The sequence below is a fragment of the Vitis vinifera genome, chromosome 13, assembly GCF_030704535.1.
Source record: "Vitis vinifera cultivar Pinot Noir 40024 chromosome 13, ASM3070453v1".
Taxonomy (NCBI): Eukaryota; Viridiplantae; Streptophyta; class Magnoliopsida; order Vitales; family Vitaceae; genus Vitis; species Vitis vinifera.
The window spans coordinates 27,398,200-27,413,814 of NC_081817.1; the positions used below are offsets into that span (position 1 = coordinate 27,398,200).

Below are 15,615 nucleotides of genomic sequence, written 5' to 3' on the forward strand. Positions count from 1 at the left end.
ATGGAGGTCAACTTCATCTTTTGCCATCTCCTTTAGAATTTTTGGAGTTTTTGACTAGAAAATGTCCCTATCCTCCACTCTGTTATGATTTTGTTTTGAAATTTTCTGCAGTTTCACACTCTCATCCTCCTGTTTTTGTGCATATCCATTTTTCATGCACTTATTTTTCATGTTTTTATGTTTTTGTTTTCCAGTTGTCCTTCTACAAAACCAGGTTGGATTCATTGTCATCCTTGCTTGTAAACTGCTTTACGGATCGTATATGCAAAAAGACCAAAATGCCCTTCCCCTAAAAGGATATGTATGGCATTCAAATCTTAATCTGTTAGTTGGCTAAACAACAGCAATAGTAAATGTATTTAGTCATAGCAGCATTACTACAATGATTTACAGAATAAAAGCTTCTCTGAGATCATCATACATTTTGGACCGTGAATGAGAATTTGCAGCACATAAGACCATAGTGTACATGAACCAAGACACTAAAAGTAAAAGCCCATATTCTGTTTGAATTTTTTTCACAATTCAATGATATACAGTATGCAAATGTCCATACATTAGCCGATTCTTTTCCTTCTCATGTCCTGGGGATTCCATGATGTAAACTTGATAATTAAAAAACCATTATATTATGAGATTGGACCATATGGGTTGATCGGTGTCCTCGGTTTCTTGGTGATGGAGCAGCAAAACCAGAGGTTGACAAGGTCTTCCATTTAGAGTTTCTTCAGTCAGACATTGTGTGCTTAGTGCAAGTGAGGTTACCAGAACACACCACTATGATCCCACTGTTGAATTCAATTGCAGAATCACTAGTGACTGGTGGTTACCTATGATTGTATCTCTGAATTTGTCCTCTATAGAAGCGGCTTGATTCTGTCTACATGGGAATAAGAGGCGAAGACGTGACACCTGGTGATAGTGAACCTGTTTCAGATGCATGAACACAAATCAGTTATCTGTTTTCAGTTGAAAAATATGCAAAAGATGAAAAGGAGTGAATGAAAAATGCGAGTATGATGAAAAAGGGGAAATAACAGAAAGCAGTCCACCCATAATAGAGGGTGCGACTAGGTAGAGTTTGGGTTAGGTCACAGTGCACCCAACCCGAATATTTTGGTCCTGGTCAGGGTGACACGTATGGCTCAGATTCACCCTCACCAAACACTGGTGACTGGCCCAGTAATGGGGTCTGGGTTCCTTCATATCCCCCATTTTCTGAAGGGACTGCAAAATATACACACCATAAAAGCTCTTTCAAACTATATGGGGGCCAGCAGAACACAACTTATCTTACTCCATACATCACCTAGGGCCACATTTTTCATTTTTCTTTTCCAAGCATCTTCTGGGTCCAGCATATCTCTCTGTCACCATCTCAAATCAAAGCATCCCCTAGTCTACCTAATCCTTAACCAGTTACAACATCTTTAACCACATCCATTAAAAGCACGTTTTTTCAATAATCCTATCATGCTTTGGCACTATCACTCTTCACGTTCTCGTTTCTGCTGTGCTAATCTTATGAGTTTGTTTCTCAACTGCCAAACAGTTTCTAGCATAAGTCATTACTGGTCATACACCTCTAACATAGCACTGAAAAGGTATTCTTCTGGTTCATTCAGCCAGTTCTAGTTCTGTGTAAAAATCAACTTCACTGACTCCCTACTAATGAATAATCAAACTTAGGAAAAAATAGCCATTCTTGAGGTGAACTACAGTCTATTCTAACCCTAATTTTGCTAAATTGATGCTGAGATGATTGCCCATTGATGCTAATGAAAGGAGGTGCATAATCAACTCAACAAAAGCTCTCATTACAATACTTGTAGTTGGCTACAGCTCCTATTTTCCCATTCCACTCTTTCTAGGAGAACAAACTTGTTTAAAGGATTTTAACCATTGAAAACCTTGGATAGAAACCATTCTCCTCATCTTATTGATCACATCAAAATGGTCAAGTAACCAACACAATCGGATTGAAGACTTATCCTGCATTTCTCCTAGTAGAAATATGTATTATGGATTTTCTGCACCAACATTATCATTTGGCTATAAATTTGCCTCACACATGATTCACCCATCTCAAACAGTGTTTTACAGCTCAATCTAAGCAACAGTTAAATCCTAAGTTGACTATGAAATCCCAGGATGTAACATCCAAAAAAAGAATCCCAGAAAATAAATCAAAATAATACAATTTTGTGCAGGAAATGGCTAAAACTTCAAACTAATAAAACTGAGAAAGGCTTGTAGCTTTAGTTGAAACAGAAACTGTTAGAAGCATGAGTGTAGTCCATTGCTAAAGGGTAACTACAGATTGCAGCAGAAACCCAAACTTCTGCTTCTCCCCCTTCATTATTCATGAGAAAAATATATTGGTGAATTCTCAAATTCTTTTTCTGGATCTCGTTACATGATATCATAGCAAATCTGATTCATACTGATCTAGCGACTCTTTCCCACCCTCCTTTCCATCTATGTAGTGTTCTTTCTTTACTTGAAGGCCTATCTTCTAATCAAATGGAGGGCTCTTGTATAGATCTCCAGAGGTTAAGAACAACACTGCACTTCACTAATGTCAGCATTGCATGGACAGCAGAGGTGCTTCAGATTTGAGAGAAGACCCCCAATCTGCAATCTTTGTTGGTCCAACTGATATGTTTTGAAGCAGTATTGAGGTTCACCTGAGCACGTTTGAAGAAGCCCAAAAGTTAAGGGGAAAATGACCCTATAGCTTCATTTCTTGGACAAATAAACGATTTCTAAAAGCCTGGAAATTTTGCATTAATAATGTGAATGGAGCATGTACAACATATGAGAAGTTTTTAATCAAGAGACGTCATCAATGGTTCTGTTATGCCATATTGCCCTACAAATATTTCTGGCTCAAATATTTGTGTCTATCACATGTGCTTTTGAATTTTTTAAGCGTAAAAACTTCTGAAAGTATCATCTTGCTGATTTGTAGCATGCAATGTTCTTATTCTAAACTGTTTTCCTAAGACTACAAGCCAAACAAATAGAAGGTGTGATCATCTCACGATCAAAATTCTGCAAAGCATGCATGCACACCTATAAGCACTAGCACAATGCTCAGCAAAGACACTTTAAGCAAGGATGTAGCTCATGCATTATATAGAATTGTCATTTGTAACTCATAGTACTTGATTGCAAGTCAATGCTTGAGGCCTCCAGTGGTAGGGGATTGGGTGCCAGTATGAGGGGTTTTGTGTTCGAGTCCTTGGGACATAAAGGAAAAAGCAGTATCTATCAGGAAAAAGAAGAATTAAAAATAAAAATAAAAAGAAGAAGAAGAAAGAAAATACTTGATCTTCTTTTTTTTCTTTTTTCTTTTTCTTTTTGATAGGATTAATGTACTATGGTTGTGATATAATGTTGTTATTATCTCTAAAAATCTCATACCAACAGTCTAGCACTAAATAAAAACATTCCTAATCACTTTATTCTTGAGTTTATCAAGGGAAAGAGATCATGTCTGTACAGTATATTCTCAATAAGAGTCATTTCACTGATTTTTTACAAAACCTTTAAATTTCCATTAAGTTTGAGTTCCTTGAGGAGTCTATAAGCACCAGAGCATTCAGTTAATGTTCCTTCCATAGCCTGGGGTCATTTCTATTTTGATATCATCTTCCCTAAAGTTGTGTGAGCTTCTTTATTATTTTAGGGTCATTAAATATTTCATTCTTATTTTTTGAGTCCTTTATTTCTTGTTCTTTAGGATGTTAGTCTTTCAAGACATGGGCAAAATTTAAAAGACAATAAACTTGTATCAAGTCTCTTCTTGCTTTGGTTTCAAACATTTTTAGGATCAATACAAAAGCATATGATTCAATGACAACAACACTGAATTACTTAATTCATTTCCATAGGGTAAAATCCCTAATTGGGTTATGCAAATTTACAATAGTAAGTGATAATTAAATAAATGTCCATTCTAATTATTAGAATACCACTGGTATTCAAAGGTTCCACACAAAGTTGAGATCTTTATCACATAAATGTTTATCTTGTTTAAAGATGAACTCATTTGGACATGCAACTAAAAGAATCAACGAAACCTATACGAATTTTTTAAAAAAAATCTTGAAATATAATACTATTAACCTTGTTGAAGCATGATATACATTGTGAACCCAAATCCTAACAACTTAAGCTTTTAGGAAAATTGGTTGTTCAACATGGTATCGGAGCTTAGGTTAACTAAAGGTCTTGGGCTCAATTCCTCCCCCCATCAATTTACTTATCTAATTATTGTGATACCACCCTCCCATGGGCAGTATGGGCTACACTTTTAAGCTTTTTATTGTTCAAAAAATCTAAAAGTGAACTGGAGGAACTTCAAATCCACCACCCTAGAAGAAGAAAACATAGTATAAGCCTATTTCTAGTTTGTTTTGAGCTACTAAAGTCATAATTTATTAGCTTTAAATACAAATTCACTCATTTTGAATGGAAACATGTTTACATTCAAATAATATGGAGATAAAACGGGTATGGCTTTGAAAGTTCTCTAGGAGTTTCTTGGCTTCCAGATAGGGAGATCAACAGCATGTCAAAGAATGTCCCATGCAAGTACCTATAAAAGCAGGAAAATAGGCTACAATGATTACCTGCTGCAGATGCGGTCACAAAGCCAATAAATTGTTCTTTCCTGCTCTGAACATATCACAAATTAGAGTTCTCAATTATAGAAGGTTGCTTGTCCTCATTAGTTAATACATTAGCATCCGATCAACCTTGTTCCTGAGTAAATAAAATAAAGTGATATCATGTATCCCGTTACATGGATATGACAGTATTCATTTCTCAAATTAAACAATGCTAAACTTTGTATTCATTTCTCAAATTAAACAATACTAAGGTTTTTATTAAAGAGAAGTCTTTTCAGGTTTAAAACTCAATACAAAAAATCTTCACACTGGCAAAAAAGAAGATTTTTTGAGTGGCAGAATGCAATGAAAGATACCTGATTTGTTCTTGGTGGTAATCATGTTAACCTCCAAATTTTGTGCAGCTTCAATCATGCCTTGGGCATTATAGGCTTGAATCATAGTGGCAAAAGTGATATTATCAGGCTTACATTTCCTCTCTTTCATAACCAAGAACAATTCACCCATTCTTTCTACATCACCAGCCTGACCATAAGCACTGAGGACACAATTGAAAAATGGAGTATCTAGAGTTACATCAGAATTTTCAATTTGCCTCAATATTGAATCAACCTTCTTTAAATACCCAGCTTTACTGTATGCGCTAACAAGAGAGCAGTAGGTAATGGAGTTAGGCTTTACTCCTTGATGCTTCATTTTCAGGAAGAACTCCTCCATCTTCTCAATATTTCCAACCCTTCCAAACATTTCAATAACAATGTTAAAAGTAACTATAGTTGGGGAGTAGAACCTTTTCTTCATAAACTCCATAACAGACACCATTTTCTCATACATGCATGCCTTCCCATATGATCTGATCAGGATATTAAATGTCTTAATGTCTGGCCTTATCCCCATGAGCTGAAATTCATCATACCACTTCTCCATCTTTTCAATCTGCCCACTATTCCCATAAGCCCAAATAAAAGAATTTAAAGTGAAAATATCCGGAAGGCATGTGCCACTTTCAATCATTTCTGTTAATGAGCTCTCCATCAGTTCAAACATGTCAGCCTTACCATATCCATCAATTATTGTATTGTATGTCACAGTGCTACATTCAATTCCAAGATATGACATCTCAGTGAAAATGCGTTCAATCAGGTCAAAACGGCCAAGTGTGGTGCAACATTTAATAAGAATAGAATAGGTATATACATCTGGTTTACAGTCGGAGACTGACTTCATGTCCTCAACTGTACAAAATGCTTTGTCGAGTTGGCCACTATGACCATAAGCACTTACAAGTGCAGTGTAAACATCCAGAGTGGGTCGGAGCCCCTCAGATAGCATGACCTCGAACAGCAGGCTTGCCTGCTCAGGTTGCTTGCACTTGCCAAGCATCATCAAGAGCTTCGTGTATGTTTGGCATCTTGGCTCATACCAATGTTGTTTACGAAGAAGTCCAAAAATCTATTAATGAACAGTGATTTTATTTAATTCCAAAATAGTTAACAAAGAAATCTTAAACTACGCAAATAAGATATCAACAAAAACACTCAAATATAGATGCCAACATACTAAATATTTTCCAAGTAAACAGTCCATGCCATTATAAATAATTGCTACCTGGACTTAACCTGTATATCGGTTTGCCAACATAAGGCCAGCAATAACTACTATAATAGCTAAGAAAATTCTCATACAGTTCTCATATTCAATGAAGAAATAATTTTTTTTTTTCCTACTTAATATGCGACATATTCTTCATAGGATATGTTCTGAAATATCTAAGCGTTCTAAATTAATGGAACAGCTGCCATGTTTTCCTAAAGTGAAAGGAAGATGTTTGACATGCCATTGAGGTTCAATGAGTTGGAGCACTCAATCAGAAGATGTAGCAGTTCTTTCATAAAAAATTCAATGCAATTTAAGTTCTTTTTCACCAACAATAAAATGGAAACTCTTTTTGTTTCTAAAGAGAAATGAGGAACAGCAGGGAATCACAATAAAAGAAAAAATAAATCCACAAATTCAGTTGTTACAAGAGATGAAACCTCTTTCACAATCTCCTCTTGCTTCTAATATTGTTTCTGAAATATTTCAAGTTCTGGTTGCTGAGAAAACTGAAAGATAAGAATGAAAAAATGGAGAACTGAAAATTCTGGATCATATTTTCAATGATTTCAAAACTCTGCTCAATTGGGTTTTTATTTATACACTCCCAATAAAATGAAAATCCCAAAAGCCAAAATCTTAATTTCTGTATTTGCTTAATCAGGCCAAACAAAGCATAAGAAAATTCCATACCCAAAAGCTAAAAAGGAGTTAAAATAGGATAAACCACAAAGGTTGAGAGCAGGCTCCCATCTATTCTCTCTTATTGCACCAACTATTTGGCTTAACGGATATTTGGTTAAAAGGGGCAAGATCAGTTGGTATTTCCCTTTTTAGACTAAATTACCCCTAATAAAAATTAAAAAAAAAAAAAAAAAACCTTTCAAATTCAAAACCAGAAAGGAAGCGAAAGAAAGAATGAAGGATTCTTCTCTCTTAAAAGACATCCTCAAAGGCACGCTTTGTATTTCTAAACTTTTTTTGCAAATTTTTTTATTTTTGTTGATTCTCTCTAAAAGGATTCAGAAAGGTCATGCATTTGATTGAAGTATGCTTTTTTCCGTCTAGTTTCTAAAAAAACGCAGGAGAGGAAGAGAACAAAACAAAGTGGAAGAGAACTAAGAAGAATCCTCAAAGGTACGCTTTCTTATTCTCAAATAGTTTGTTTTTTAGATTTTTGTCTCTTTGTTGATTCTCTCTCGAAAAGGATTTAGAAAGTTCATGCATTTGATTAAGGTGTTTTTTTTTCCAAATAGTTTATGAAAAAATGTAGGAGAAGGTAATGAGGCCTTCACAATTTGTTAACCATAAATTTTAAAAGTTTTCTTAAATTTCTTAGCCTATTCATCTTTGATTTTGAACTCTCAAAACTATAGTTATTCTTTTTGTGCATTTTAGATTTCTAGTATTTGGTTATTTTTTAGGTATTGTTTTGATCTCGAGCTCTTTGCTTTGTTCCCTTTTATTGTTTTTAATTTGATTTATCAAAAAATTGAAAAGAAAAAACTTTTCTAGTTTTCCTTGTTCAAGATTCAGTTTATGCAAAAATTGATAGTGACCTACAGTAATTTACTTGTGGTTTTATATTTTGTTTTTTGTAAAAAAACATAATTTGTATTGACTATTGGATATTACTTTACTTTTAAGGCATATTTCTTTGATAGTAGGGTGAAGATACAGTTTTGTTATTTACTAATTAAATTTGCCATCATCTTCCAAATGAGGTTTACATATCAGATTATTGAACCAAGCATTTAAAAACTCTCTCTATATATACATATATCACTCTCTCTCTTGACATCTATATTGTTTACTTTCTTAGCATAAACTTGTGGATTTTAACAAGTGACTTTGTGATTGTTATTTGAATCTTTTTCTATATTTATTTTTGAAGGAAAAAAAACTTAGATTTGCAATCTTGAATAACTTCAAATGCGATCATCTTAGAAAGTAAACAACTCATTTTTAATGGAAAATATTGAAGAATCTGATGAGAAGGTTTAATTAGGAATTTAATGTGTTGATGATTATTGCATATGAGATTACTCCTTCAATAAAAAAATAGATATCCATTGTTTTTTCATATGCTAAAATTAAGATCTGAAATAAGTTAAACCTAGGTAATAAGTCTACGAATGATATTGTATTTCAAGTTTGCCATAAATAACAAACTAATTAGATGAAGTTTTTTATATGTATATCAAAATATTCACATAGACTACACCATGGTTAAGTTTTATTTACAAAGGAATTAATTAAGGCTAAGTTTTTAATAAAAACAATTTCACCTCAACTTAATTAGTTTTAAATTTCATTGACAAATAACATAACTTTGGTTTAGTTCTCGATTAAAATGTTTCAAACTTGATTACACTAGAATTGATTGAATTAGTATTTTGATTTTAGTAGAAGTGGTTAAATTTTTTATAATTTATTTTAGTTCATATTCATTGTTCTTAACTCTTAATATATTTTCTTAATATGAAAGCACAATGTGTGTGACTTTGCAAACTGTCACTTTTTCAACAATCTTCATACAAAAAATACGTAATGAAGATCACTTCCTATCCAAGGTCGTTTGTTTATCCTATATTATGGCCATTGAGAACATAAAAAAAAACTTGAATCAAACCCAACTACAGATGTTTAAAACATCTTGTTTTGGCCACTTCTTAGGTATGACTGATTTGAAATTTTATGCTCAAATTATTCATAATATGTTGTTATGCTAATATAACATTAAAAAAAAAAAAGAAGATAAGATGTGGATACTTGTTTACTCAAAAGGATTAAGATTTAGTGCCTTGGAGTTTGCTTTGATCACTGGGTTGATATTTGGTAATGTTTCACAATTTGACTTAATATCATTAAAAATAAGGGATAAATACTTCAATGGGGAGAACAAGATTTGTAATGATCGATTAGAGGAGGATTTCATCTCATTATATGAAAAATGAAAGAAAATGAGCACAAATAGGATAAAAAAAAAAGGCAAAGTATAGTAAGAAATCAAATTTTGACGAAGACATTATAAAGTTAACATTGTTATACTTTGTTGAGCATGTTCTACTAGGAAAGAAAGGGAAGAATTTAATAGATTTACAATGGGTTCAACTTGTTGATAGTTTAGAGCAATTCAAAAGTATCCATGGGGGAGAATTTGCTATGAAAGAACGTTATTTAGGTTACAAAAAGCTTTGGATAAAAGAATATCAAAATATGTGAAGAAAAAGGAAATGCAACCTATGAAGCATGTCTTTCAAATTTGGGCGTATTTAGTCATTCCACTGCTTGGAATGAAATATGCAAGTCGCGTTGGTAGAAGTTTCCCTAGAATTTTAAATTGGAGAGGGACTGCAATTTTAAAGTACACTGAGCTTCAATCCTTATTTTTAGAGTCAAATGTGAGTAATGTTTTAATATTTTTTTATATTTGCTTTTTTATTTGCATAACCATATTCTTATTATTAACTAGTTTCTTTCTACTTTGAATTAATATTTATCCTTTTATTCCATATTCATTCCTACATTGGAAGAGTATGAACAAGAGTATATGAATTATTTTTAATTAGAGGGTGAGTCAGGTGATGCCTTAGAAGACGATGGGAATGATTGGGACTATTACCTTCTTTTTTTATGTTTCATTGCTGCAATAACAACAAAAGTATATGTTGCAGATTCAATTTGAAGATCATGAGGAATCAGCAACCTATACTACTGCTGTTGCTACAACAATGAAAGGTGGAAAAGAAGGCGATAGTCCCAATCATTCACATCATCTTCTAAGGCATCACCTGACTCACCCGCTAGTTTAATACATTTCACATACTCTTGTTTATGTTCTTCTAGTGTGGAAATGAGTATGAAATGCAAAAATAACTATTAATTCAAAGTAGAAAGAAACTATTTAATAATAATAATATGGTTATGTAAATAAGAAAGCAAATGTCAACAAATATTAAGACATAACTTACATTTGACTATAAACACAAGGATTGAAGCTTAGGTGTATTTTGGAGATGCAGTACCTCTCCAATAAAAAATTTTGGGAAAACTTCTACTAATGTGACTTGCATATTTTATTCCAAGTAATGAAATGACTTCATACGCCCAAATTTGAAAGGCATATGCTTCATAGATTGCATTCCCTTTTTCTTCTTTTTTTTCCACAAATTTTGACATTCTTTTGTCCAAAATCTTTTGTAACCCAATTAATTAATTTTTTTTTTTTTTTTGATAGGTAAAAGAGATTCTATTAAAAAAAGAGACACCAAGAAGGTGGCTCAAGATACACAAACCTATACACCCACCTTCAAGAAAACGCTAAAAAAACAAAAAGCCCCAAAATACAACCCTAATTAGAGCCCATCCAATCGATAAAATTAGCTATAGTTAGAGGGCAATCAACTATGAACAATTTTGTTTCAGCCCAAAGAGAAAGAATAAAAGAGTATTTCAATCTTTGAATTGACAACATATCATCCTTGAAAGCCAAACAATTCCTCGCCTTCCAAACCGTCCAAAAAATGTGTAGAGGAGCCGCTCTCCACACCTTCTTGCGCTTTTTGCCCACAAAAGAACCATGCCAGCTTAGAAGGGTTTCTTTAACAGAAGAAGGCAACACCCAAGATACCCCAAATAAAGTAAAAAGAAGATCCCATAAAACCTTTGTTCTTGAACAATGAAGAAGGAGATGGTCTATGGTCTCCTCATTCTCAAGGCACAAAAAACATCTATTTGCCAAAGCCCATCCTCTTTTCTGCACCTTGTCCAAGGTTAGAGCTTTGCCCCACGTAGCCTCCCATGCAAAAAAACTAATCTTGTGCTGCACATTCTCATTCCAAATAAGGCTTGAAGGAAACCGAATCGAACACCCCGCTTCAAGGGCCAAGTATAAAGATTTAATCGAGAATTTACCACTCTTAGTTTCAGTCCAGGATACCATGTCCTCCACATCCTCAATAACTCTGTTACGATGTAACCACTCCTTAAAACTTGACGCTTCCTCTACCTCCCAATCATTGAAAGCTATTAAAAAGCATGGATTCCAACCCTCCCATCCCCCCTCCGCCAAGGAGTCCCAAACATCTGCCACACTTTCTTCCTTATCAACAGTCAAAGCAAATAGAAACGGGAAGGACGAACACAAAGGAGAATCCCCACACCACTTATCCCTCCAAAACCTCACCCTCCTCCCATTACCAACAATGAAGACCAACCTATTGCTCACTAATTCCCAATCCATCCTTATCCCTTTCCACAACCCCAAGCCATGAGCCTCTCTCACTTCCAGAGAGGACCAACCCCCTCTCTCTTCTCCATATTTCCCTCTAATCACTTGATTCCATAAAGCCTCTCTCTCATTAGCAAAACGCCAATTCCACTTAGCAAGAAGACCTTGTTGAGAATAGATAGGTTTTTTACCCCTAAGCCCCCTTTCTTCTTACTTAAGCACACTACCTCCCATCTTACTAGATGAGGCTTTCGCTCCAAATTACCCCCACCCCAAAGGAAGTCTCTTTGAATCTTTTCTAATCTCCGTCTGACTACATTCGGTAAGTTGTAACCCAATTAATGTTCTCTCATAGCAAATTTTCTCCCATAGATACTTGTTGAACTCCTTTAAACTATCAACAAGTTGAATCCATTGTAAATTTATCAAATTCTTTCCCTTATTTCCTAGTAGAACATACTCAACAAAGTATAACAATGTTAATTTTACAATGTCTTCATCAAGATTTGATTTATCACTTTAACTTTGCCTTCGGATGGACTCGGCTAGTAAACCAGTCCAGATCCCACGCACTTAACAAGTCGTTAAACTTGTCATACACATATCGTACTGTGGGAGGCCACAAGGTACCCTGCGGGCATGACTCTACAATGTCTTCATCAAGATTTGATTTATCACTTTAACTTTGCCTTCTTTTTTTGTCCTCTTTATGTTTATTTTCTTTCCTTTATCACATAATAAGGTGAAAACCTTCTCTATTCAATCACTACGAATCTTATTTTCCTCATTAAAGTACTTATCCCTTATTCTTAATAATGTTAAGTCAAATTGTGAAATATTATCAAATCGATCACTACAAATGCATAAACTTTCTTAATCCTTTTAGAGACTAAATCAACAAAGAGACAAAAATCTGAAAAACAAACCATTTGAGACTAACAAAGCATACCTTTGAGGATATTCTCTATTCTTTTCCATTTTATTATGTTCTCTTCCTCTCCCGTGTTTTTTCATAAACTAGACAAAAAAAAAACACACCTTAATCAAATGAATGAATTTTTTTAATCCTTTTAAAGAGAGAATCAACAAAAATATGAAAATCAGAAAAATAAATAAATAATGTATTTCAAAAAAACAAAGCATACTTTGAGGATGTCTTTCAAGAGAGAAGCTTCCTTTCTAGTTTTGAATTTGAAAGGTTTTTCTTTTAATTTTTATTAGGGGTAATTTAATCTTTAAAAAAAAAAGAGTCATGAGGTTATTTTTTCCTCCTACCAACTTATTTTGCCCCTTTTAACCAAATATTCCTTTCTTTTAATAACAAAAACAGTATAACACTTGGATTAAGGACTTTTTCCTTTTCCTCCTACATTTTGTCAGCGACCAAACAGAGAAAAACAAAATTGGACCGACCCAGAAGCTCAAAAAGAGTAAAAACGGGATAACCCACAACATCTTATTTACTATCCCGCCTTGCAGCAACTATTTGGCTTTAGCCAGTAAAGTTTCTCATTGATTAAAACTCTGTTTCTCCCTTTTTCTCAGCAATCATAGAGACCATAAGCGAAATTGCACATACCCAGAAACCAAAAAAAGGGACTAAGCAAAAACAGGAAAAATCCACCAAAACCTTGAGAGAGGTGAAGCTTCATATCTTTCTTTTCCCGACGTTTTCTCATCAACCAATAAGTCACAACAAAATTGCAGCGCAAATCCAAAAGCCAAAAAGAAGGACAAAAATCACAAGAAGAAGAACCCACAAACCTTGAGAGCAGACTCATATCTATTCTCTCTTATCGCCTCATCCAAAGCCTCCAAAACCGCTTTGGGCCACAAAGTACTGTACTTTCTTGAATTTGCTTTTCTCTCAATGCCACTAATTGCCGCCTCTGTCCTCAAAATCCGAGAAAGATCCTTCTTAGGTTGTCTCTGAAGCCCGTTTTGGGAACTTCCGGAACTCCGTTTCCCTGCTCTGACAAATAAAAATGGTGGATTTGAGGTGGGCTTGGTCTCTTTGAGAACTTTTAACGAACAGGTGGTGTAGGTTAAGGGGATGGATGATGACCAGCGCAGGCTAGTGGGGTCAAGGAGATGAGGCTCCATTGCGCAGGGTTTGGAGAGTGTGGTTCAGAGGGAGAAGTGGTGGTGATCAGAGGACGACGATGAGCGGTGCAGCTTAGGGGCGGCAAGGCACCGGTGCTTCATTGTGCTGGTCGCGGAGGATACTGGATATTGTAAGGAGATGAATGGTTACAGACGAGATATGGGTCGAGCCTTTATGACCAATTCTGTGGCCCAATTACAATTAAGCCTGATGGGCCGAAGGGCAAATGACAATCTCATGTGAGAAAGGCCTGTTGAGAATGTCACATATATACCTTTTAAACATTTTAATGATTTTATATTTCTATTACTAACATCTTAAATTTCTTTTGAAATAAATCTTGTAAAAGAAATTGATTAACCTTTAAAATTTTTATATTGTAAAATTCCTTTGAAATAAAGTTATAAAAAAATTTATCTACCTTCAAAATTTTCATAAATTCTTAATATAGAACTTGTAAAGAATCTTTCATAACTAAACTCTTAGGACTCTTTATGGGGATTCAAACCTCGAGGTGTGGACCACCTCGCAATGATCAATATTGGGTAAATTCAAGGTATTATCAGTGATATATTAATTATATGTTATTATTGATATATAATTGGTATATATGAAAAGAATTAACTCGCTTGCATCAAATTGCTAAATTATGCTCTCTTTGGGTTTTGCAAATTGTTATGATGTGCCTTTATTTGATTTTTTTAATATTATCTAAGTTGTTATAAAAACACCCATTTGAATTGATTTATGATAGTTTTAAGAAGTAAAAAGAAAATTAAGACATTATCATATTTATTTTAATACCAAATACAAATCTTTAATAATTGGTATGTCTTGAAAACAAAAATTAAAAATGATAAAATGTGATAATTTTAAAATAAATTGTTGAGTTTCTTATTCCCAATCATGTGTTAACACAACTTTTCTTGATTGATGAAGAGAATTTTTAAGATATGTAAAGATTATTTATTCTTTCTACCATTATTATTAAATTGGAATCACGATGTTGCAACTTCGAATTGTCTCATGAGTTGGGGGAAGTCAAATGATTCGTACTTGATTTCAACTTGGGTTACTATTAAACTCTACGATACCAACATTACTAACTCTCATATTAAACTTGTTGTACCCCATGGTTAAGATGGACATGAGTCGATTTATATGCATCAGTATTTGTTGAAACTTTGAACTATGTGACAACATGTTATAATGTATTTTTATGTCTAGAAATCCAAAATGTTGACATTAGTTATCTTCGCGATCACTTTTACTACTCCATGACTTCTACTGTTATTCAACATTTTTTTATCTTAATTATTGTTTATAAAGATAAATATGTCAATTTGTTAATTTAAAATCAATTTTAAGTTAAATGTATTAAACAATCTTTATATTTAAAGTATTAAGTAATAAATTTTAAGTCAATAATTTAAATATAATTTAACTTAAAGCTAACTTAAGTCATTAAATAATAAATATTAAGTTTTGCCGAACACCTTCTTCATGTAATGTTTGTTTGTTTTTTTTTTTACTTGATTTTACTTATTTTATTTTCCCTTATTTTCATTTTTTTTATTTTGACTTTTGATAATGTCTTATTTTGATTTCATTTTTTTCACTTGCATTTATTTTTTATCTATATTTTATCTTTCATTTTAAACATTCATTTTCTCTATTTTTAGTCTTTTATTTTCAAACCCATTTCTTTTATTATTATTGTTGTTGTTGCTGTTCATTTTGCTAGTGCTAAAAGGTGAAAATAATTCTAGTGATTAATGTGAATTTGAGATCATTTGCTATGTTTGGTCACAAGAAAGTTTGAGGGAAAATGTGAGAAAAACAAAATAGAAAAGAAAAGTAGAAGAAAAGAAAAAAACTAAAAAAAGAGAGTGAATAAAGTTAAGAAGAGAAGTAGGTTGCATGTGGCCTTATTTGATAACTGTTTTTAAAAACAGTTCTAAAAAATAGGATCGAAAAATAATTTTTTAGAACAGTTTTTAAAAACTATTATTTGATATTATATAAAATAAAAATTTGTCTGTGAA

The 15,615-nt window shown here is 33.3% G+C and overlaps 1 protein-coding gene across 3 annotated transcripts; it reads right to left on the reverse strand.

Annotated features, from left to right (window-relative positions):
* Nucleotides 1-347: 347 nt before the first annotated feature.
* Nucleotides 348-13,723, reverse strand: LOC100251669 (pentatricopeptide repeat-containing protein At3g53170). Of its 3 annotated transcripts, none has more exons than XM_010661138.3 (4): nucleotides 13,231-13,723; nucleotides 4,994-6,089; nucleotides 4,638-4,770; nucleotides 348-927 (listed from the first exon to the last, which is right to left on the reverse strand). In XM_010661138.3, the coding sequence occupies exons 1-3, from the start codon at nucleotides 13,567-13,569 to the stop codon at nucleotides 4,748-4,750; spliced, it is 1,458 nt and encodes a 485-aa protein (XP_010659440.1). In that variant the 5' UTR covers nucleotides 13,570-13,723; the 3' UTR covers nucleotides 348-927; nucleotides 4,638-4,747. The 3 variants fall into 3 exon arrangements, with proteins under 3 accessions (XP_010659440.1, XP_010659439.1, XP_059598046.1); XM_010661137.3 differs by lacking the exon at nucleotides 348-927 and adding an exon at nucleotides 2,042-2,687; XM_059742063.1 differs by lacking the exons at nucleotides 348-927; nucleotides 4,638-4,770 and having other exon boundaries at nucleotides 4,842-6,089.
* Nucleotides 13,724-15,615: the final 1,892 nt, after the last annotated feature.